Here is a 22,564-nt window from a genome sequence, read left to right as displayed (position 1 = left end):
ATTTAAAAATATGTGCTGTTTTATTAGAAATCTACCACCAAATTTTAGTCTTTACGCTTTATCCAAGATCTAGTTTTCAGTTGTTTATTGAGTTCTATTTCGAAACTTCTAAATCTAGAAACGAGAAAGTCTTTCACTAAAATACATCAAAATCGAGGCTCAATTCTAGTAAGAAGTTTATTTCGTTACTCTCAATAGACTGTACGAATTTCATACGAAATGGACGTATAGCAGTGTGCTCCCCCTCTATCAGAATGTTACATTTTTATACTCCTCAAGCCACAGTACGGTGCGTGGCGGAGGGTACCCCGTAACACTCCTAGCCATTTCGTTTCCTGTTCAACTTGCAAACAGATTGAGGGGAAAACACTTCCTGTATGTCTCCGTATGAACCCTAACTTCTTATATCAGATTCTTAGCAACGTACGTTGGCCGCAGTACAGTAGTGCTGAGGTCAGCTTAAAGTGTCGCTTCTCTAAATATCCTCAATAGTGTTCCTCGAAAAGAACATTGACTTCCCTCCAGGATTTCCCATATGGGTTCCCGAAGTATCTCCGTGACAGTTACGTGTTCATTAAATCTACCAGTAACAAATGTAGCAGCGTAGTAACACAACCGAAACAACCGGCTGTGTCTTCCAATCTTAAGTTGCATTCTTTTCGGAGACGGAGTCCTCATTGATGCTCGCAAAGTTTTTGGAAGGTCCCATCATGATTGGGGAAAGACGTAAAATAAAAAGAGTTGAGACACGAAAGGTCACCGATCTACAGAAGCACGATGTACATACATGTATGAATCCGAGTTGTACATTGGGCTGCATGCTTCCTGTTGCAGGGGAGATGATCATCGCCAACGACAAGTACAACATGACGGAGATCAACAGCTCCTTGTACAGCGTCCAGATGAAGCTGGTCATCCGCAAGATCAAGAAGTCCGACCTCGGTGGCTACAAGTGCATCTCCAAGAATTCCATTGGCGACGCGGAGGGCAACATCCGACTCTACGGTAAGCAAAACCAGCCTACAGGGTGATAATTATCGAATTATATGGAAAAACGTAAACTACGGCATGCGCACACTTTATTCAACATGTAAACGTCACTACAGATATCAGGATTTAGGTTATGACATGTTCGATATGCCTTCCATCACAGGCGATGACGTGGCGCAGACGAATAGGGAAATTCTGCACGACCAGCTGAAGTGTCGGAACAGTGATGCTGTCGATGACCTCCTCAATGCGTGTTTCCAGCTCAGCAGTGGTTCTGGGGTTACCGCTGTACACTTCGTCTTTAATATAGCCCCAGAAGAAGGAGTAGCACGTGTTCAGATCCGGAGAGTACGGCCAGTGGCCTTTGGATACCCCAGAGGCAGAATGCGGTCCACAAAGCGCTCCACAAAGCGCTCCTCCAGTGCATCAAGCACTCTTCTGCTTCGACAGGATCGAGCTCCGTCTTGCGTGAAGCACATATTGTCGAAAACAGGGTAACTCTGGATAATGGGGATGAAATCGTCTTCCAAAACCTTCAAGCACCGTTCGGTAGTCACCCTGCCGCCAAGGAATATCGCACAGATTATTCCGTGGCCGGACACTGCACACTACACAGTCACACGTTAGGGGTGAACAGACTTCTCGATCGCGAAATGCGGGTTCTCAGTCGCCCAAATATTCCCATTTTGCATACTGACGAACGTTCCAAATGGAAGTGCGCTTCGTCGCTAAACCAAACCATGATGCGCATACTACTTCCCATTACGTCCGGCAGCCAGCCTTGCAGCTTGTGCGTCCTAACGCAAACCGTTCAGAAATTATGACGGTATTATTCCATGTAGGTCAATAACTGTCACCCTGTACGTAAGGCGTGGCCAGTTATGCCAAAATCAGCCTGTTCATTGCTGCATGGAAATTACACATTGATGAGCCAAAACATTATGACCACTGCCCACCGCGAGGTTCACTGCCTTCTGGTGGTGCGGTCACGTGATGCACTAAGCACAGAATACAAACGGAAGAGAGACGAATGGGCAGTCATTAAAGCAAAGATAGAGTAGTAATTGCGGAACTCCACTGATGTAAGCGGCTTTTACAGAAGGCACGCTGTTGAGGAGCTGCGGCTGGAAGTGAGAATCTCTCAAACGGCGAAGCTGGTCGCCTGCTGACGTATTACTGTCGTGAGACCCTATGGAGAGTGGTTGAAGGATGGTCAAGAAAAGATTAGGCCGCATGGTATTGGACGACCGGGTCTCATCACAAACCGAAGAGGTCGGAAGATCCCCCACCGTGTGATCCGCGATAGGCAGCGCTGTGTGGCAGATCTAACAACAAGATACAACGCTGGTACAGGCACAACTGTTTCGGAGCACGGCCATTCTTGAACATGGGGCTCCACGTCACACGATCCCTACGTGTTCCAATGTTTGAAATGCACTGAAATGTTCTTTCACTTGTGGCGCCAGGAATTCATGCAAAGGCCAAGCTCCAAGTTCAACACTACTTGTAGTTGACAACATCTAGATTTATTTCAAGAAAACATTTTCGCTGCGCGGGATTAGCCGAGCGGTCTTGGGTGCTGCAGTCATGGACTGTGCGGCTGGTCCCGGCGGAGGTTCGAGTCCTCCCTCGAGCATGGGTGTGTGTGTTTGTCCTTAGGATAATTTAGGTTAAGTAGTGTGTAAGCTTAGGGGCTGATGACCTTAGCAGTTAAGTCCCATAAGATTTCACACACATTTGAACATTTGAAAACATTTTCTTTACAATCGAATGAAGTCAATAGCCTGTTAACAACTAATAAACACACAGCGCCGGAAGGACTTAAAAATTTGGTTTGAAATGTATCCTTTTTTTGACAGAAAAAATTACGAAAAGATGAACATCATTAATCACAGAGCACAAGAAGGCTTAGAATTTACTTTAAAACTCTCTCTTAAATTTTTTTAAATAAGATTAAAATCAATAATTACCAATCGCCAGAAGACTTAAATATTGCAACAAGGTCAAGATCAATACAGAGCTCCAGAAGGCCTGTAAATACTCCGTTAAAAATTAGATAAAACGCTTAAACAAAAATAGATCCAGATGTTTTACAATTCTTCCAAAAGAATTTAAGAGAGTAACTGTCCCTCATCAAAACAAATAGGCCACGGCGGCGTGAAGTCAGTGACAGCAAGCAGGCCTGTAGGGGCTTGTTTTTGGTTTTAAAAAATGGTTCAAATGGCACTGAGCACTATGTGACTTAACTTCTGAGGCCATCAGTCGCCTAGAACTTATAACTAATTACACCTAACTAACCTAAGGACATCACACACATCCATGCCCGAGGCAGGGTTCGAACCTGCGACCGTAGCGGTCTCGCGGCTCCAGAATGTAGCGCCTAGAACTGCACGGCCACTCCGGCCGGCTTAAGTTTTTGGTAAGCTGGAAACGCTTCCAAATACATGTGTATAAACATCGAATCTCCGGCATCGCTGCGTCAGGAAAAATATCTCCAAGAACGGGACCAAAGACGACTGAAGAGAATCGTTCAACGTGACATACGTACAACTCTTCCGCAAATTGCTGCAGATTTCAATGGTAGGCCATCAAAAAGTGTCAGCGTGCGAACCATTCAACGTAACATCAACGATATGGGCTTTTGGATCCGAAGGCCCACTTGTTTATCCTTGATGACTGCACGGCATAAAAGCTTTACGTCACTAGGGCCCTTCAATACCGACATTGGACTATTGATGACTGAAAACATGTTGTCTGGTCGGACGAGTCTCGTTTCAAATTGTATCGAGCGGATGGACGTGTACGGCTATGGAGACAACCTCATGAATCCATGGACTCTGAATGTAAACAAGAGACTCTTCAAGCTGGTGGAGGCTCTGTAATGGTGTGGCGCGTAAGCAGTTGGAGTGATATGTGACCTGTGATACGTCTTCTTCATCTTAACTGATCACCTGCATGCATTGATGTCCATTGTGCATTCAGACGAACTGTGACAAATGGGAAATGGATGTAGATGTAGATATACTGAAACAGTTCGTCTCAAAAGTTTTCGATTCGTGAGATATTTCTGGCACTCGGAAAAGTGGAGTGAAATATTGATTGTGATGTATTTATACATCGTTGTTATCAACATACATACACAAACTGAGTAATATGCAACCCCATTTCTTATGTAGTTACGGTAGGACGAGTGATAATTAAGATATTTTTATAGCGGATTGGTCACTGTGAGGGAACCGGCACAAGTAAAATAAAACTCAAACAATATAGTTTTGACCACTCGTCAACAAACAACAAAATCTTTGTCTTATTTTTGTGTTAATGATAAAGATATTTAATAACATGGTGAATTCCCGATACACACATTTTACAGTTTATGTTTGGAAGTATGGTTACTGAGACTTCCCTGCTGAACAAAAAATAATTTAATCCAATGAGAAAAAAAGTGAGTTTTGGATAATAGCCCTATATGAACATACTTTTAGGATTTAGTTCATGCATGGCATAATTCAAGGGGCTTCTTAGTGCAGCATTTCTCAAAATACTTAATTTTTATTAAAGCCGTCCGGAGTAGCCGAGCGGTTCTAGGCGCTTAAGTCTGGAACCGCGCGAAAGCTATGGTCGCAGGTTCGAATCCTGTCTCGGGCATGGTCGTGTGTGATGTCGTTAGGTTAGTTAGGTTTAAGTAGTTCTAAGTTGTAGGGGGGCTGATGACCTGAGATATTTAGTCCCGTAGTGCTCAGAACCATTTATTAAAAAATAAAGACAATTAATCCAACAATGGGAACTCTAGGTCGGAATATCAATGATGTACGAAAATATAGATTGCCACGTACCGTATGGGAGGCACGTCAAGTTGTGAACATGGATTAGTGTCTTTTAATTGTGCCTGTCTGCAACTTGACTTGTCTTCTTTACAGTAAATAAGTATGACTTATTGTTACTGCACAAATTGTTACTGCATAACACCCACATTTGAAGAAACTGGTAGCAAGTTGTATATTTATTACGTTTAATAGTTACGAACTACCACGTAAGTTCCAAGCCTGCTTTATGTAGCTGTGGTACATTACATTTCAGTTTTTCTCTTATATGAAAACGGCATTCTAGGTATATTTATACACTTCAGAACACTTACTCTTCAGAACACTTACTCTTCAGAACACTTCATACATGCAATATGAATTATTTTGTAATAAATACTGTAAAAAGTTTCATGAGTTGGTTAACCACCTGCAAGGTAACCACTACTGAGTCTTCAGAGTTGGAGTGTACATGGCGGACGATTCAGTCTGTTATATAGGACCTCAGATGAACTTCTGAGCTTTGACCTTTTTCTCGTATGTGTCGAGAAGTTGCAGTCTGAAGCCTGGCTGAGACCAAGGGTTAGGTCGCAGGGCGCCATGCTTTTGCACCATTACAGAGGAAAATTGTAGAGTCAAATTCCAGAATTCTGATTTGCAATGAGAGAAAATTGCGGAGTTTAAAAAAAAAAAGCCATCTAATTATGTCGCCGATTGTAGATTTAGACCGGCGGCTAGCTAGAGACGTTGTGCGGCGGGCACCGCTGCAGCGGGTAGTGCATGGCCACGAGCGCGTGGTCTGTGACGCAGGAAGCCGGCAGCGGCAGCGGTACGGGGCAAGCGCGCCGCCGGCCGCTGGACGGTGGTCGGTCACCGCCGAAGTGCTCAATGGCCGAGCGGCGGACAAGGGCCGGCGGCAGCGCTGCAGCGGGTAGTGCGTGGCCACGAGCGCGTGGTCTGTGACGCAGGAAGCCGGCAGCGGCAGCGGTACGGGGCAAGCGCGCCGCCGGCCGCTGGACGGTGGTCGGTCACCGCCGAAGTGCTCAATGGCCGAGCGGCGGACAAGGGCCGGCGGCAGCGCTGCAGCGGGTAGTGCGTGGCCACGAGCAAGTGGTCTGTGACGCAGGAAGCCGGCAGCGGCAGCGGTACGGGGCAAGCGCGCCGCCGGCCGCTGGACGGTGGTCGGTCACCGCCGAAGTGCTCAATGGCCGAGCGGCGGACAAGGGCCGGCGGCAGCGCTGCAGCGGGTAGTGCGTGGCAACGAGCGCGTGGTCTGTGACGCAGGAAGCCGGCAGCGGCAGCGGTACGGGGCAAGCGCGCCGCCGGCCGCTGGACGGTGGTCGGTCACCGCCGAAGTGCTCAATGGCCGAGCGGCGGACAAGGGCCGGCGGCAGCGCTGCAGCGGGTAGTGCGTGGCCACGAGCGCGTGGTCTGTGACGCAGGAAGCCGGCAGCGGCAGCGGTACGGGGCAAGCGCGCCGCCGGCCGCTGGACGGTGGTCGGTCACCGCCGAAGTGCTCAATGGCCGAGCGGCGGACAAGGGCCAGCGGCAGCGCTGCAGCGGGTAGTGCGTGGCCACGAGCGCATGGTCTGTGACGCAGGAAGCCGGCAGCGGCAGCGGTACGGGGCAAGCGCGCCGCCGGCCGCTGGACAGTGGTCGGTCACCGCCGAAGTGCTCAATGGCCGAGCGGCGGACAAGGGCCGGCGGCAGCGCTGCAGCGGGTAGTGCGTGGCCACGAGCGCGTGGTCTGTGACGCAGGAAGCCGGCAGCGGCAGCGGTACGGGGCAAGCGCGCCGCCGGCCGCTGGACGGTGGTCGGTCACCGCCGAAGTGCTCAATGGCCGAGCGGCGGACAAGGGCCGGCGGCAGCGCTGCAGCGGGTAGTGCGTGGCAACGAGCGCGTGGTCAGTGACGCAGGAAGCCGGCAGCGGCAGCGGTACGGGGCAAGCGCGCCGCCGGCCGCTGGACGGTGGTCGGTCACCGCCGAAGTGCTCAATGGCCGAGCGGCGGACAAGGGCCGGCGGCAGCGCTGCAGCGGGTAGTGCGTGGCCACGAGCGCGTGGTCTGTGACGCAGGAAGCCGGCAGCGGCAGCGGTACGGGGCAAGCGCGCCGCCGGCCGCTGGACGGTGGTCGGTCACCGCCGAAGTGCTCAATGGCCGAGCGGCGGACAAGGGCCGGCGGCAGCGCTGCAGCGGGTAGTGCGTGGCCACGAGCGCGTGGTCTGTGACGCAGGAAGCCGGCAGCGGCAGCGGTACGGGGCAAGCGGACAAGGGCCGGCGGCAGCGCTGCAGCGGGTAGTGCGTGGCCACGAGCGCGTGGTCTGTGACGCAGGAAGCCGGCAGCGGCAGCGGTACGGGGCAAGCGCGCCGCCGGCCGCTGGACGGTGGTCGGTCACCGCCGAAGTGCTCAATGGCCGAGCGGCGGACAAGGGCCGGCGGCAGCGCTGCAGCGGGTAGTGCGTGGCCACGAGCGCGTGGTCTGTGACGCAGGAAGCCGGCAGCGGCAGCGGTATGGGGCAAGCGCGCCGCTGGCCGCTGGACGGTGGTCGGTCACCGCCGAAGTGCTCAATGGCCGAGCGGCGGACAAGGGCCGGCGGCAGCGCTGCAGCGGGTAGTGCGTGGCCACGAGCGCGTGGTCTGTGACGCAGGAAGCCGGCAGCGGCAGCGGTACGGGGCAAGCGCGCCGCCGGCCGCTGGACGGTGGTCGGTCACCGCCGAAGTGCTCAATGGCCGAGCGGCGGACAAGGGCCGGCGGCAGCGCTGCAGCGGGTAGTGCGTGGCAACGAGCGCGTGGTCTGTGACGCAGGAAGCCGGCAGCGGCAGCGGTACGGGGCAAGCGCGCCGCCGGCCGCTGGACGGTGGTCGGTCACCGCCGAAGTGCTCAATGGCCGAGCGGCGGACAAGGGCCGGCGGCAGCACTGCAGCGGGTAGCGCGTGGCCACGAGCGCGTGGTCTGTGTCGCAGGAAGCCGGCAGCGGCAGCGGTACGGGGCAAGCGCGCCGCCGGCCGCTGGACGGTGGTCGGTCACCGCCGAAGTGCTCAATGGCCGAGCGGCGGACAAGGGCCGGCGGCAGCGCTGCAGCGGGTAGTGCGTGGCCACGAGCGCGTGGTCTGTGACGCAGGAAGCCGGCAGCGGCAGCGGTACGGGGCAAGCGCGCCGCCGGCCGCTGGACGGTGGTCGGTCACCGCCGAAGTGCTCAATGGCCGAGCGGCGGACAAGGGCCGGCGGCAGCGCTGCAGCGGGTAGTGCGTGGCCACGAGCGCGTGGTCTGTGACGCAGGAAGCCGGCAGCGGCAGCGGTACGGGGCAAGCGCGCCGCCGGCCGCTGGACGGTGGTCGGTCACCGCCGAAGTGCTCAATGGCCGAGCGGCGGACAAGGGCCGGCGGCAGCGCTGCAGCGGGTAGTGCGTGGCAACGAGCGCGTGGTCTGTGACGCAGGAAGCCGGCAGCGGCAGCGGTACGGGGCAAGCGCGCCGCTGGCCGCTGGACGGTGGTCGGTCACCGCCGAAGTGCTCAATGGCCGAGCGGCGGACAAGGGCCGGCGGCAGCGCTGCAGCGGGTAGTGCGTGGCCACGAGCGCGTGGTCTGTGACGCAGGAAGCCGGCAGCGGCAGCGGTACGGGGCAAGCGCGCCGCCGGCCGCTGGACGGTGGTCGGTCACCGCCGAAGTGCTCAATGGCCGAGCGGCGGACAAGGGCCGGCGGCAGCGCTGCAGCGGGTAGTGCGTGGCCACGAGCGCGTGGTCTGTGACGCAGGAAGCCGGCAGCGGCAGCGGTACGGGGCAAGCGCGCCGCCGGCCGCTGGACGGTGGTCGGTCACCGCCGAAGTGCTCAATGGCCGAGCGGCGGACAAGGGCCGGCGGCAGCGCTGCAGCGGGTAGTGCGTGGCCACGAGCGCGTGGTCTGTGACGCAGGAAGCCGGCAGCGGCAGCGGTACGGGGCAAGCGCGCCGCCGGCCGCTGGACGGTGGTCGGTCACCGCCGAAGTGCTCAATGGCCGAGCGGCGGACAAGGGCCGGCGGCAGCGCTGCAGCGGGTAGTGCGTGGCCACGAGCAAGTGGTCTGTGACGCAGGAAGCCGGCAGCGGCAGCGGTACGGGGCAAGCGCGCCGCCGGCCGCTGGATGGTGGTCGGTCACCGCCGAAGTGCTCAATGGCCGAGCGGCGGACAAGGGCCGGCGGCAGCGCTGCAGCGGGTAGTGCGTGGCCACGAGCGCGTGGTCTGTGACGCAGGAAGCCGGCAGCGGCAGCGGTACGGGGCAAGCGCGCCGCCGGCCGCTGGACGGTGGTCGGTCACCGCCGAAGTGCTCAATGGCCGAGCGGCGGACAAGGGCCGGCGGCAGCGCTGCAGCGGGTAGTGCGTGGCCACGAGCGCGTGGTCTGTGACGCAGGAAGCCGGCAGCGGCAGCGGTACGGGGCAAGCGCGCCGCCGGCCGCTGGACGGTGGTCGGTCACCGCCGAAGTGCTCAATGGCCGAGCGGCGGACAAGGGCCGGCGGCAGCGCTGCAGCGGGTAGTGCGTGGCCACGAGCGCGTGGTCTGTGACGCAGGAAGCCGGCAGCGGCAGCGGTACGGGGCAAGCGCGCCGCCGGCCGCTGGACGGTGGTCGGTCACCGCCGAAGTGCTCAATGGCCGAGCGGCGGACAAGGGCCGGCGGCAGCGCTGCAGCGGGTAGTGCGTGGCCACGAGCGCGTGGTCTGTGACGCAGGAAGCCGGCAGCGGCAGCGGTACGGGGCAAGCGCGCCGCCGGCCGCTGGACGGTGGTCGGTCACCGCCGAAGTGCTCAATGGCCGAGCGGCGGACAAGGGCCGGCGGCAGCGCAGCCGCATGCATAATGTCGCGCGGCCGCCCACCATTGTCTCGCTGTTTGTCGCCGGAGCTCCCAGCGGGCACCGCACCGCTCCCCGCTCCCCACCGCTTTCTTGCAGAGCACACTGTGCGGTACTAAGTCGGCAGGCCACTGACGTCACTCTCAGTACGATCTCTGTTTTCACTCCAGGGATTCCCAGAAGTAGTGCAAAAATTATGAAAACCGACGATTACTTGTGCACTGAGATGACAAAAGTCATGGGATACCTCCCAATATCGTGTCGGACCTTCTTTTGCCTGGCGTAGTGCAGCAACTCGGAGTGGCGTGGACTCAACAAATCGTTAGAAGTCCCCAGCAGAAATACTGAGCCATGCTGCTTTCATAGCCTGACATAATTCCGAAAAACTGGTAGGAGACGACCTCGGGGAAGATCAGTTTGGATTCCATAGAAATATTGGAATACGTGAGGCAATATTGACCCTACGACTTATCTTAGAAGCTAGATTAAGGAACGACAAACCTACATTTCTACCATTTAACGACTTAGAGAAAGCTTTGGACAATGTTGACTGGAATACTCTTTCAAATTCTGAAGGTGGCCGGTGTAAAATACAGGGAGCAAAAGTTTATTTAAAATTTGTACAGAAACCAGATGGCATTTATTAGAGTCGAGGAACATGAAAGGGATGCAGTGGTTGGGAAGGGAGTGAGACAGAGTTGTAGCCTATCCCCGATGTTATTCAATCTCTATATTGAGCAAGCAGTAAAGGAAACAAAAGAAAAATTCGGAGTAGGTCTTAAAATCCATGGAGAAGAAATAAAAACTTCGAGGTTTGCCAATGGCATTGTAATTCTGTCAGAGACAGCAAAGGAATTGGAAGAACAGTTGAACGGAATGGACAGTATCTTGAAAGGAGGGTATAAGATGAACATCAACAAAATCAAAACGAGGATAATGGAATGTAGTCGAATTAAGTCGGGTAATGTAGATGGGAATTAGATTAGGAAATGGGACACTTAAAGTAGTAAAGGAGTTTTGCTATTTGGGAAACAAAATAAGTGATGATGGTTGAAGTAGAGAGGATATAAAATGTAGACTGGCAATGGGAAGGAAAGCGTTTCTGAAGAAGAGAAATTTGTTAACATCGAGTATAGATTTAAGTGTCAGGAATTCGTCTCTGAAAGTATTTGTATGGAGTGTAGCCATGTCGCGACTGTTAGGATCACAGGTTCGAATCCTGCCTCGGGCATGTATGTGTGTGATGTCCTTAGGTTAGTTAGGTTTAAGTAGTTCTAAGTTCTAGGGAACTGATGACCACAGATGTTAAATCCCATAGTGCTCAGAGCCATTTGAACCACTTTTTTGTGGCCATGTATGGAAGTGAAACACGGACGATAAATAGTTTAGACAAGAAGGGAATAGAAGCTTTCGAAAAGTGGTGCTACAGAAGAATGCTGAAGATTAGATGGGTAGATCACATAACTAATGAAGAATTATTGAATAGAATTGGGGAGAAGAGGAGTTTGTGGCACAACTTGACCAGGAGAAGGGATCGGTTGGTAGGACATGTTCTGAGGCATCATGGGATCACCAATTTAGTACTGGAGGGCAGTGTGGAGGGTAAAAATCGTAGAGTGAGACCAAGAGATATATAAACTAAGCAGATTCAGAAGAATGTAGGCTGCTGTAGGTACTGGGAGATGAAGAAGCTTGCACAGGATAGAGTAGCACGGAGAACTGCATCAAACCAGTCTCAGGACTGAAGACCACAACAACAACAATTCCGAAAGTGTTGCAGGTGCAGTATTTTGTGCGTGAACAGACCTCACGATTGTGTCGCATAAATGTTCGATGTGATTCGTGTTGGGCGAGCAGCGTCGTCAAATTATTCGCTCGAACTCTCCAGAATGTTCTTCAAAAGAATCGAAATCAACTGTGGCTCAGTGACATGGCGTTTTGTCAACCATAAAAATTCCGTCGTTGTTTGGGAACACGACAACTATGAGTCGCGGCAAATTGTCTCCAAGTAGCCGAACAACCATTTGCACTCAGTGATCTGTTCAGCTGGACCACGGGACCCACTCCATTATGTGTAAATACATCCCAGAACATTATTGAGCCACCAGTAGTTCGCACAGTGCCTTGTTGGGTCCATGGCTTTCTGGGGTCTGAGCAACACTGGAACCCTACCATCAGCTCTTACCAATTGAAATGGGGACTCATCTACCAGGCCGCGATTTTCCATTATAGATCCAACCGACATGGTCGCGAGTCCAGGAGAGGCGCTGCAGGCGATGTCGTGCTGTCAACCAACACACTCGCGTTGATTGCCTGCTGCCATTGTCCATTAATGCCAAATTTCGGCGCACTATCGTACCGAATACGCTCGTCGTACTTCCCACATTGATTTCACGTAGTGTTGTTTGTCTTTTAGCACTGACAATTGTGCGCAAACGCCACTGTGTTGTCCCTGGTGAGAGGTCATGCCAAAAATTTGGTATTGTCGACACACTCTTGACGATGTGGATCTCTCAATACTGTATTCGCTAACGATTTCCGAAGTGAAATCACCCACTACCATTTCGCGTTCAAAGTCTGTTAACAGTCGTCCGCTATACCCACGTCGGGAAGCTTTTCGCCTGAGTACAAGTACAGCTTCGCCAGTACACTGCCCTTTTACACTTTGTGTATGCGATACTACTGCCCTCTTAAAATGTCTATATCGCTGTCCCATGGATTTTGTCACCTCAGTGTAGAAAGTATAACACTGACATGAACTACAGAAGAATGCAAAAAATTGTAGAAGCTGACCGGGTGGAATAGTTGTTTGGGCTCCAGGGAAATGAAGGTACATGCCAGGCAATACTGACCCTATCACTAATCTTACAAGGTACGTTAAAGAAAGATAAACCTACGCTATAACATCTGCACATTTAGAGAAATTTTTTGACAATAAAGAACGTGAAGCGGTAGCGTTAGTTGAGAAGAGTGTGAGACAGGATTGTATTCTATCCTCGATGTTATTCAGGCTGTACATTCAGAGAGCAGTAAAGGAAATCTAGCAGAAATCTGGAAATGGAATGAAGTTCAGCGATAAGAAATGAAACTTTCAGGTTTTACAATAATATTGTAATTCTGATGGCCGGAGACTTACGCGAACAGTCGAACAGAACGCATGGTTTTGTGAAGAGAGGTTATAAGATGAATATCAAATAATTAAAACGAGGGTGATGGAATACAATCGATTTAAATTGGGTGGTGCTGAGGGAATTAGATTAGGAAATCAGACACTAAATGTTGTTCATGATATTTGGTGTTTGGGTAGAAAAATAACTCAAGATTGTAGTGTAAAAACTAACTGCGGACTAGCATTAGCAAGAAAAGCACCTCTGCATAAAGAGAAATTTGTTGGCATCGACTATCACTTTAATTGTTAGGAATTTCCGTCTGAAGGCATTTGCCTCTAGTGTACATTGAAAGGATGTGAAACGTGGACGATAAACTATTCACGCGCTAAGAGAACGGAAGCTTCTGTAATGCTCAAAATTTGATGGGTAGGTAGAATTATGGGAAAAACAAATCTACGACACAACCTGACTGCAAGAATAGATCGGTTGATAGAAAATCCTAAGGCTTCAAGGCATCGTTTCTTCAATAAGTCTAGGGGGTAAAAATTGCAGAGAGTCACCCCGAGTACTTTGGAGTGCTGGAGGAAGGAGCCTTCGGACAGAAGAGTACAATAAAAAATAACCTAGAGCTCAGTAAAGATACAAGTTGTTTTCTTGGATTTAGAGTCATTGACGGAAATATAAGTACCTTCAGGCATGCTGCTTATGTTGTATATTGATTACCTTACAGACAATATTAATAGGAACGTTAAATTTTTCGTAAATGATGCAGTTGTCTATAATGAAGCGTTGCCTCAAACAATGTGTAAATATATTCAACCAGATATTGATAATATTTCAAAGTGATGCAAACATAGTCAATTTCTGCACACCGAAACAGCTGGAAAGTAGAATCCTTTGACCACATGACCAGTAAGACACAGTTGGTATCAAAATGTACTGATAGAAAGAAAATCTTAACACCAAAAAATAATTCATGTAGAGTAATGAAATTTTAGGAATACATTTGTCTAGGTAACATATTTAAGTGCAAGATCACAGGTTAATACACTCCTGGAAATTGAAAGAAGAATACCGTGAATTCATTGTCCCAGGAAGGGGAAACTTTATTGACACATTCCTGGGGTCAGATACATCACATGATCACACTGACAGAACCACAGGCACATAGACACAGGCAACATAGCATGCACAATGTCGGCACTAGTACAGTGTATATCCACCTTTCGCAGCAATGCAGGCTGCTATTCTCCCATGGAGACGATCGTAGAGATGCTGGATGTAGTCCTGTGGAACGGCTTGCCATGCCATTTCCACCTGGCGCCTCAGTTGGACCAGCGTTCGTGCTGGACGTGCAGACCGCGTGAGACGACGCTTCATCCAGTCCCAAACATGCTCAATGGGGGACAGATCCGGAGATCGTGCTGGCCAGGGTAGTTGACTTACACCTTCTAGAGCACGTTGGGTGGCACGGGATACATGCGGACGTGCATTGTCCTGTTGCAACAGCAAGTTCCCTTGCCGGTCTAGGAATGGTAGAACGATGGGTTCGATGACGGTTTGGATGTACAATGCACTATTCAGTGTCCCCTCGACGATCACCAGAGGTGTACGGCCAGTGTAGGAGATCGCTCCCCACACCATGATGCCGGGTGTTGGCCCTGTGTGCCTCGGTCGTATGCAGTCCTGATTGTGGCGCTCACCTGCACGGCGCCAAACACGCATACGACCATCATTGGCACCAAGGCAGAAGCGACTCTCATCGCTGAAGACGACACGTCTCCAGTCGTCCCTCCATTCACGCCTGTCGCGACACCACTGGAGGCGGGCTGCACGATGTTGGGGCGTGAGCGGAAGACGGCTTAACGGTGTGCGGGACCGTAGCCCAGCTTCATTGAGACGGTTGCGAATGGTCCTCGCAGATACCCCAGGAGCAACAGTGTCCCTAATTTGCTAGGAAGTGGCGGTGCGGTCCCCTACGGCACTGCGTAGGATCCTACGGTCTTGGCGTGCATCCGTGCGTCGCTGCGGTCCGGTCCCAGGTCGACGGGCACGTGCACCTTCCGCCGACCACTGGCGACAACATCGATGTACTGTGGAGACCTCACGCCCCACGTGTTGAGCAATTCGGCGGTACATCCACCCGGCCTCCCGCATGCCCACTATACGCCCTCGCTCCAAGTCCGTCAGCTGCACATACGGTTCATGTCCACGCTGTCGCGGCATGCTACCTGTGTTAAAGACTGCGATAGAGCTCCGTATGCCACGGCAAACTGGCTGACACTGACGGCGGCGGTGCACAAATGCTGCGCAGCTAGCGCCATTCGACAGCCAACACCGCGGTTCCTGGTGTGTCCGCTGTGCCGTGCGTGTGATCATTGCTTGTACAGCCCCCTCGCAGTGTCCGGAGCAAGTATGGTGGGTCTGACACACCGGTATCAATGTGTTCTTTTTTTCCATTTCCAGGAGTGTATAAGCACAAGGTAAACCACTGCAAATGTAAAATGCTGATACATTAATAATCTTTATAAATGCCAGACTGTTGAATGCAAGCATGAAAACGTGCAGGCGATACGTGTTAGTTTCTAGGTGAACTTTCAAGCCTGTTGCACTTAGTCGGTCAATACAGGGATGTTTAATGCTGTTTGTGGATGACGCTGAAGTTACCGTCTGATGATGTCTCACATATTCTTGAGTGTAGGTAGGTCTGGTCATCGAGCAGGCAACATGCCGAAACTAGCGTATGTGGTCAAGCGTTATCCTGTTGGAAAACAGCCCATGGAATGCTGTACATAAGTGGCAGCACAATGAGTCGAGTCACCGGATTTGTGGAGCCCCAAGAGGGAGTGTTAAGGACATGTAGCTACGGTAACAGGGGTCTCAAATTCACTAGGCTATTCGCTGAGTGGAAGGAAGCGTGGGCTGCTTGTACGCCTCCGACTAGTGCTGGCCTGCAAGCTGCAAGTGGCACGTAGTACGGAAGTCGTTGAGGGTGATTAAGAAATTAGGACAGAAATCTCTAGAATCCCCCTCTGCTGTGTAACTTGAGAAGGTTCCTCTGGCACTAACTTTCGACCCAACTACTTTCTAATGGCCGATAGGCTGCTCTAAGAAGACATTTCGGCAGCAACGGCTGGCATCGATGCTAGTGGAAAATAACTAAGTCTAGCTTCCGGCGCCCTGCACCAAGAAGATGGTGTCTACTGGTGGCTGTGGTGCCCTCCTCTATCTTGGGCAGTCACGATCCCCTATTCGTATGGCTCATTTGCTTGCTTCCAAACCACTGGTAATGTACACAGTGCTCATCCATCACCATATATGGTTAGGCCTTACACCTCTGTCCTGCGGCCGGTTTTGGCTTCGGTCAGTCACGCAGACAAGAGCGGACTCTTCCCTGTTTGTCGCCAGGCGCCGTGAGGCCGTGTTCCGCTGTTATCTCTTCCAAACAATGTGCCAGTGTTTCCGGGCTCCCTTGGCCGGTTACAGTTGGGCAATTCCTAACTTTTTCACTGAGGTATATTGCCTTCGGAAATGTTGATTGCAACAGATTGGCGTACAAATTTGCAGTCAGGGTGTGTTGAATAACCACGAGAATGCTGCTGCTCTCATATGAAATCGCACCTCAGACCATAACTCAAGGTGAAGATCCAGTGTGTCTACCATATAACACAGAGACAGGTTCATTCCAGATCCTTAACTGGCCTTCTTCTGACCAAGCCCGGCACCGAGGCGGTATCAGCTTTCATCAGAAAACACCACAGACCTCCGCCCTGCCTTCCAGTCACAAATGGCGGTGGTTTGGGGTCGGTGGAATTCCCACTACAGGACATCTGACCCTAGGGTCGTCCTTGAAGTAACCGATTTGTTGCAGTTACTTGTGTCACTGTGGTGCCAACTGCTGCTCAGATTGCTGCTGCAGATACAGTATGATGCCCCAGAGCCATACGCCGAACACGATGGTCTTCCCTTTCGGTAGTGTGGCCGACCAGACTGCGGTGTTCTCACGTCCGACTATTCTCGAGACCAATACTGCCAACAATTATGTACAGTGTCTAAGTTCCTGCCAAGTCTTTCTGCAATATCGCCGAAGGAACATCCAGCGGCGTCTTATACCCCTGTTACAAGACCTCGCTCAAACTCAGTGAAGTGTTGATAAGGGCGTGTTTGTCGCTTTAAAACATTCTTGACTAACGTCAACCCACCACCTCCAACCTCAAAGGTAACTAACGCTCACGGCCGTTACAGCGTGTATGTAAAGCAAACCTCATTTGCATCCTCATTGTGGCGCTACTAGCGGCAGTCTTATGCATCTGGCTAGAAATTTGAATAGACATTATCTTTCAGATGTACAAACGCGCCTACCAACTTTCGTTTATGTGGCACATCTCCTTCTTAGTGCTGTGATTTTTTTCCTCCAGTGTATCTGGTATAACAGTTATAATTGAATTGACTAGGATATAAGATGTTACGATCAGATAGGCTCAATCGTAGGGAAGCTACAGGGAGAGTTCAGTTCATTGACAGGATACTCGGAAATCAGCAAGTCTGCAAAGGAGACTGCTTACTAATCACTAATGCGTCCTGTCATAAAAAGTTGTTCAAGTATCTAGGGCCGGTACCAAACAGAAGTAAGCAAGCATTATACAAAGAATGGGCGTAAGAATGGTCATAAGCTCCTTTGACTCATTGAAGAGCCTTGCTGAAATTTCAAAAATACCCGACATGATTGATTTGCTTAAAGAGTGTCCCATGGAAACCTTCTCACAAAGGTTACGATCCAATGGGCCCACAGCGTAGAATGTATATGTTAGAAACATTATATAATAAAATCCACATTGATGCTATAGTAGTATAATGATGTATTCATTGCGCTAGACCCATTTTGGGCTGGAACGCCATCTTCAGACCATGGTCATGTATCATCAGTGATCGCTGCCAGTCTGAACTGTAATCCAACGTGGTACAGGTTTAGGACTCTTATGCTGTGAGCTTTTCGTGGTTTGCTTGTGTCGCTAATGGTTCTTTATTGTAATTTTTATAATTTGACAACTGTCAATGCGTCAAATTATAAAAATTACTACAAAGGACCGTTAACCTCAGAAGCAAACCACGAAAAAGCTTGCAGCAGTCCTAAACTGTACCACGCTGGAATACAATGCAGACTGGCAGCGATCACTGATGATACATGACCATGGTCTGAAGATGTCGTTACAGCCCAAAGTAGATTCATCGCAATAAATACGTCATTAGACGACTGTAGTAGACATCTGGATTTCATTACACAACGTCTCTAAAAATCGTCGAGAACCAGTATTAACTGAATAATCTAGAAATATTCTACAGTCCACTGCGTATCGCCACCGTAGGGGCCGTGATGACAGGTTTACACTGATGATAGCACGCACAAGCAATCATTCTTTCTGCACATCATACTAGATTGATTTGCTTAACCACTGCAATGAATACAAATGAGAGTAGGCTCTATGCCGATAGAAGACCAGGACCTGCTACAAACCTCGGAAAGCAGACTTCAAAACACTTATATGTCAAACATAAAATCATGTGCGATTCAATATGGAATGGGTACGATCAGCGACTGTATAGAGAGTCTACTGAAATACTGACACGGATGGCGTAGTGTAGGCTTTTCTTATAGGCAAGTGACTATGAAAATTTAACTTGCATCTGACCGTACTGATGATTCGTTGAAAGCTAGATCTGCAGTAAAATACAATTGCGACTGATTGCTGTACATTTCTCAGTTTTAACTTACAGAAAATGGTAGTTTAACATGTGGCGATTTTTCCTGCTGATCACGAAACAGTGAACTAGATTTTCTACAATGTCTTCTGTGCGATCGGAAAGCTAGTATCAGTTAAGCTTATACTTTGATCACCAGATGTCAGTGCGAAATTGCCTCTAGCTCCTTCGCAAGTAGAAGTATACAGCCTCGAAACTAATATTCTTTTTCCTTCGTATGTCCATCTTTTCAGAGATGGTTGCGAGACTTGAATGTTCAGTACAGAATGTCAAATCAAAGATCTTTTAGCCGCCTAATATCCAAGGGGTTACTTCAAACATCGTCTGAGTCGGCAGATAATGTTTGAAGTGACCACTGTTTCAAGCACAAATCTACAGATACCAGTTATTGAATGGTGGCCCCTGTTTTGACCGGAACAGAGGTTATTCCTACACGTAGGCCAGGGGACCCGAAAACAAAGTAATATACCGCCGGAACTGGTAGCCCAGTAAAATAACAGTTTGGAAATTATACGGGTGAAAGGTGTTTGATGTAACATTCTATCATTCTTTTGATCTGACAGATCAACGGAGGGAGGTGAATTTCACACGATTACTGTTTATCGATTCCCCATAGAGTTGGTCCCAAAAGATGACATAATACCTATGTGTAAGTCATGTTCCATAATTCTGCAACGAACTGAGGCCAGAGAAATAGGCCTACAGTTGTCCTTCTTTTGAACCTTAGTCATTTTGTAGTTCCAGTGTCGTATGGAAAGCTTGCTCACAGGGGAACGGACGTTTTCACGTAATCAGCACAGGAACGTACCCCGAGCGAGTAGCTACACTGGACTCGCTTTCGGGAGGACGGCGGTTCAAATCCGCGTCCGGCCAGGTTTTCAGTCAGTTCCGTGATTCGCTTCAGGTAAATGCAGGGATGGATCCTTTGAAAGAGAACGGCCAATATCGTTCCCTAATCTGAGCTTGTGCTCCGTCTCTAATGACCTCGTTGTAGACGGGACCAACTTCTTCCTCTCCCCAGCAACGTACAGGAATTGTGTCAGTAAGTATATTTAGTCAAAATTTGCCCAGAAATATTTCTGTGTCTCTGTTGTTATCCATCCGACAATTGACAACAGCCTAGAATGTTGAGTATGAACCAGAATACGCTTCTCTCCTATTAGTAGTTAGTGATGTGATAGGAGCCACATATGTGTGATGACTCTCGATACATTACATAACAGCTTTAGAAGATGACTCATTACATGAGCTCTTGAAATTGGTTGTGAACTGACATAGCCACTGCAGTGCTTTTACGCATGGTTTGTCTGTAATAAACTTTATGGAAAACTTTATGGAATGGCGGTATTTTCTCGCAGAAGAAGTGAGAGAATTCCTTTTAAGATTTACATATAATTTTCCATTGCTAGCTAATCGTTCCCCCGGAAGTCCTGAGGCACGAAATACTTTGTTTCCTCCAAAAGGATTGTTAGACGACACCTTAATCTCTGAGAGTTACTGTTGGGGGCAGAAGGGGCGGGAGAGTTTGTCGCGTCAGTAGACCAGCAAGAGCCGGAAGAGCCAGCCAGCAGTTGAGGCGGCGCGTCTCGAGGGACGGCGAACGGCACTGCGCGAGCAAGTTGTCGCGCGGTCGCTTAATGCAGATTGCGATTCCGCGGTAGCTGGCTGGGCATTAGCGCCGCTGGCCACTGAGACCTCCAGCGTCCTCTGGGAGCTGCCGATGGCCACTGCCGCAAGGCCCGACCGAGGAACAGCATCCCACTGTCCAACACGGGCTCGATACAAGACGTCGCGGCTAGCGCCAGGGCCCTGTGGTAGGAACAACGCCAGCCGAATTACATTAACCGAGATTAAGTGGGGCAACGGTCTTGCTGCAGTGGTAACACCAGATCTCGTCAGATTACCGAAGTTAAGCGCTGTCGGGTTGGGCTAGCACTTGGATGGGTGACCGTCTGGTCAACCGAGCGCTGTTGGCAAGCGGGGCGCACTCAGCCCTTGTGAGGCAAACTGAGGAGCTACTTGCTTGAGAAGTAGCAGCTCAGGTCTCTTGAATGACATCCAGCCGGGGAAGCGGTGCGCTGACGACTTGCCCTTCCATATCCGCATCCAGTGACGCCTGTGGGCTGAGGATGACACGGCGGCCGGTCGGCGCCGTTGGGCCTTCATGGCCTGTTCGGTTGTAGTTTAGTTTTTTTTTAGATTAAATGGGAGAAATGGTGCACTGTCAGCTCAACTGCTCATGGAGCCAAGTTGCTAACAACCTACACAAAGTGAGCAAGTCAATAATGTGTTGGTCCGTCTCTGACCCTTATGCAAAGAATTATTCGGCTTGACGTTGATTGATAAAGTTATTCGGATCCCTACCGGGGGATAATGTGCCAAATTCTGCCAATTTGCGTGTGAGAACGTGAAAGTCCGAAGCTAGTTGGAGAGACCTGCCAATAATGTTCCAAACGTTCTCAATTGGCAAAAGATTCGTCGATCTTGCTGGCCAATGTAGGGTTTGGCAAACACGAGCAGTAGAAACTGTTGCCATGTGCGGGCAGAAATTATCTTGCTGAAATGTAACTCTAGAATCGCTCTTGCCAAGAGGGGCAACAAAACGTGACGTGGAATGTCGTCGACGTGGCCCTGTGCTGTAAGGGTGCGGCGGATGACAAGTGACCTGCTGTGAACAGAAATGGCACCCCAGACCATGGTTCATGGTTACCGTGCCTTAGAGTGGGCAACAGTCAGGTTGGTATCCCACCAATGTCCGGACCGTCTCTAGACACGTCTTAGACATCCTCCTGAGGGGCTGGTCATCGGGGCTCATTTCGAAGCGGGACTCATCACTGAACACAGCTGCACCCCAGTCAATGAGATTCCAGGCTGACGTGTGTGCAGACGCCCCAGGTAGCGGTGGGATGCATCCTACTTCGACTGTATTCTACGCCCCGTTTTGTTACCCTTCCAGGCGAGCTACCCTGGGCTTACATTTGAGCAAACTGGTGTCCGTCCGCGTGCGGAGAGAATTTCTGCTGCTTCTCTTATTGCTTGTTGAACCCTACCTTGGCCACCAAGGTGGCTGGATCACTCCCAAAATTGTGAACGTTTGAAGCATTATGGGTAGAGCCCTCCAAACATCTCGGTCTTTTGACAATCTAAAAGCACCAATTGTACAGAATTTGGCACGAAATTCCTCAGGAGGATGTCCAAGTACGGTATAGCAGGCAGTTACAGACTCCTTCACGCAGCAGGACACGAGGTTTTACCAAACGCGTATTTCAACCTGGTGCGTCGGTGGAATGACTACCTCAATGCTCACCGCGATGTTGCTTGATTGCCATACCGATTCTGGACTTTACGGCTTCCAAACAGAAACTTTTTGATCGCCTCTTACATCAATGTACGGCACACAGTTCAGGAGACTTTAGGTCCAAATCATTGACTTTCAGGACCAAATGGGTGACTTTTAGTCCCTCTTAGAGACTGATTCCTGAACACAACAGGAAATCTCGAAAAAATTCTCAGTTTTACAAATATTGTAGCCCAAAAAATTTGGAAGATCATATAATGCTTACCATTTTTGAAAGACCTTTTTGGAACATTTGGATGTATAAAACGTAGATTTAATCTGACACTTTATTATGAATTGTATTTTGTGTTGCAAGCGAAATAAATCATTTGTATTATTTATGTGCAGCATACACTCAGAAATGTAATGAAAAGAAAGCAGAAGCTTTATGTTTTTCGGAAGTTCTTTACACTATTATCTTTAAAGCAGACTTTAAGAAGATGTTGCTGTCATAAATGAGGAATCGAAAAATTATTTAATAATGATTATGAAAAATTTCAGTAATTAACTCATAATTTTTCTTTCATAAAAGTGTTAGATTTTAAAAAGAATAGTCTGTCTTCTAGTTGTGCATGTTTTATGATAGTATACATAATTTCAGCCCTATGTCTTCAAGAGTTTTTAACCATTGTGGTCTAGAACATCAAAATGGCGAGCTTCCGGGAAACACAAGGTAAAGTTAAGACTTATTTCTGTACGTACCCTGTATAACACTAATGCATCCCACGTCCAGATTGATCTT

The 22,564-nt window shown here is 50.1% G+C and overlaps 1 protein-coding gene across 1 annotated transcript in view; it reads left to right on the top strand.

Annotated features, from left to right (window-relative positions):
- Positions 1 to 22,564, top strand: part of LOC126272930 (lachesin-like) — a 2,822,604-nt gene that overhangs the window by 2,785,544 nt on the left and 14,496 nt on the right. Inside the window, exon 10 of the mRNA XM_049976227.1 lies at positions 835 to 1,005. Within this exon, the coding sequence (XP_049832184.1) occupies positions 835 to 1,005 (171 nt within the window). The remainder of the gene's footprint in view (positions 1 to 834; positions 1,006 to 22,564) is intronic.

The sequence above is a fragment of the Schistocerca gregaria genome, chromosome 5, assembly GCF_023897955.1.
Source record: "Schistocerca gregaria isolate iqSchGreg1 chromosome 5, iqSchGreg1.2, whole genome shotgun sequence".
Classification (NCBI taxonomy): Eukaryota; Metazoa; Arthropoda; class Insecta; order Orthoptera; family Acrididae; genus Schistocerca; species Schistocerca gregaria.
Note: the sequence above shows the minus strand (reverse complement) of the source record. Positions and strands in the feature narration are given on the sequence as shown.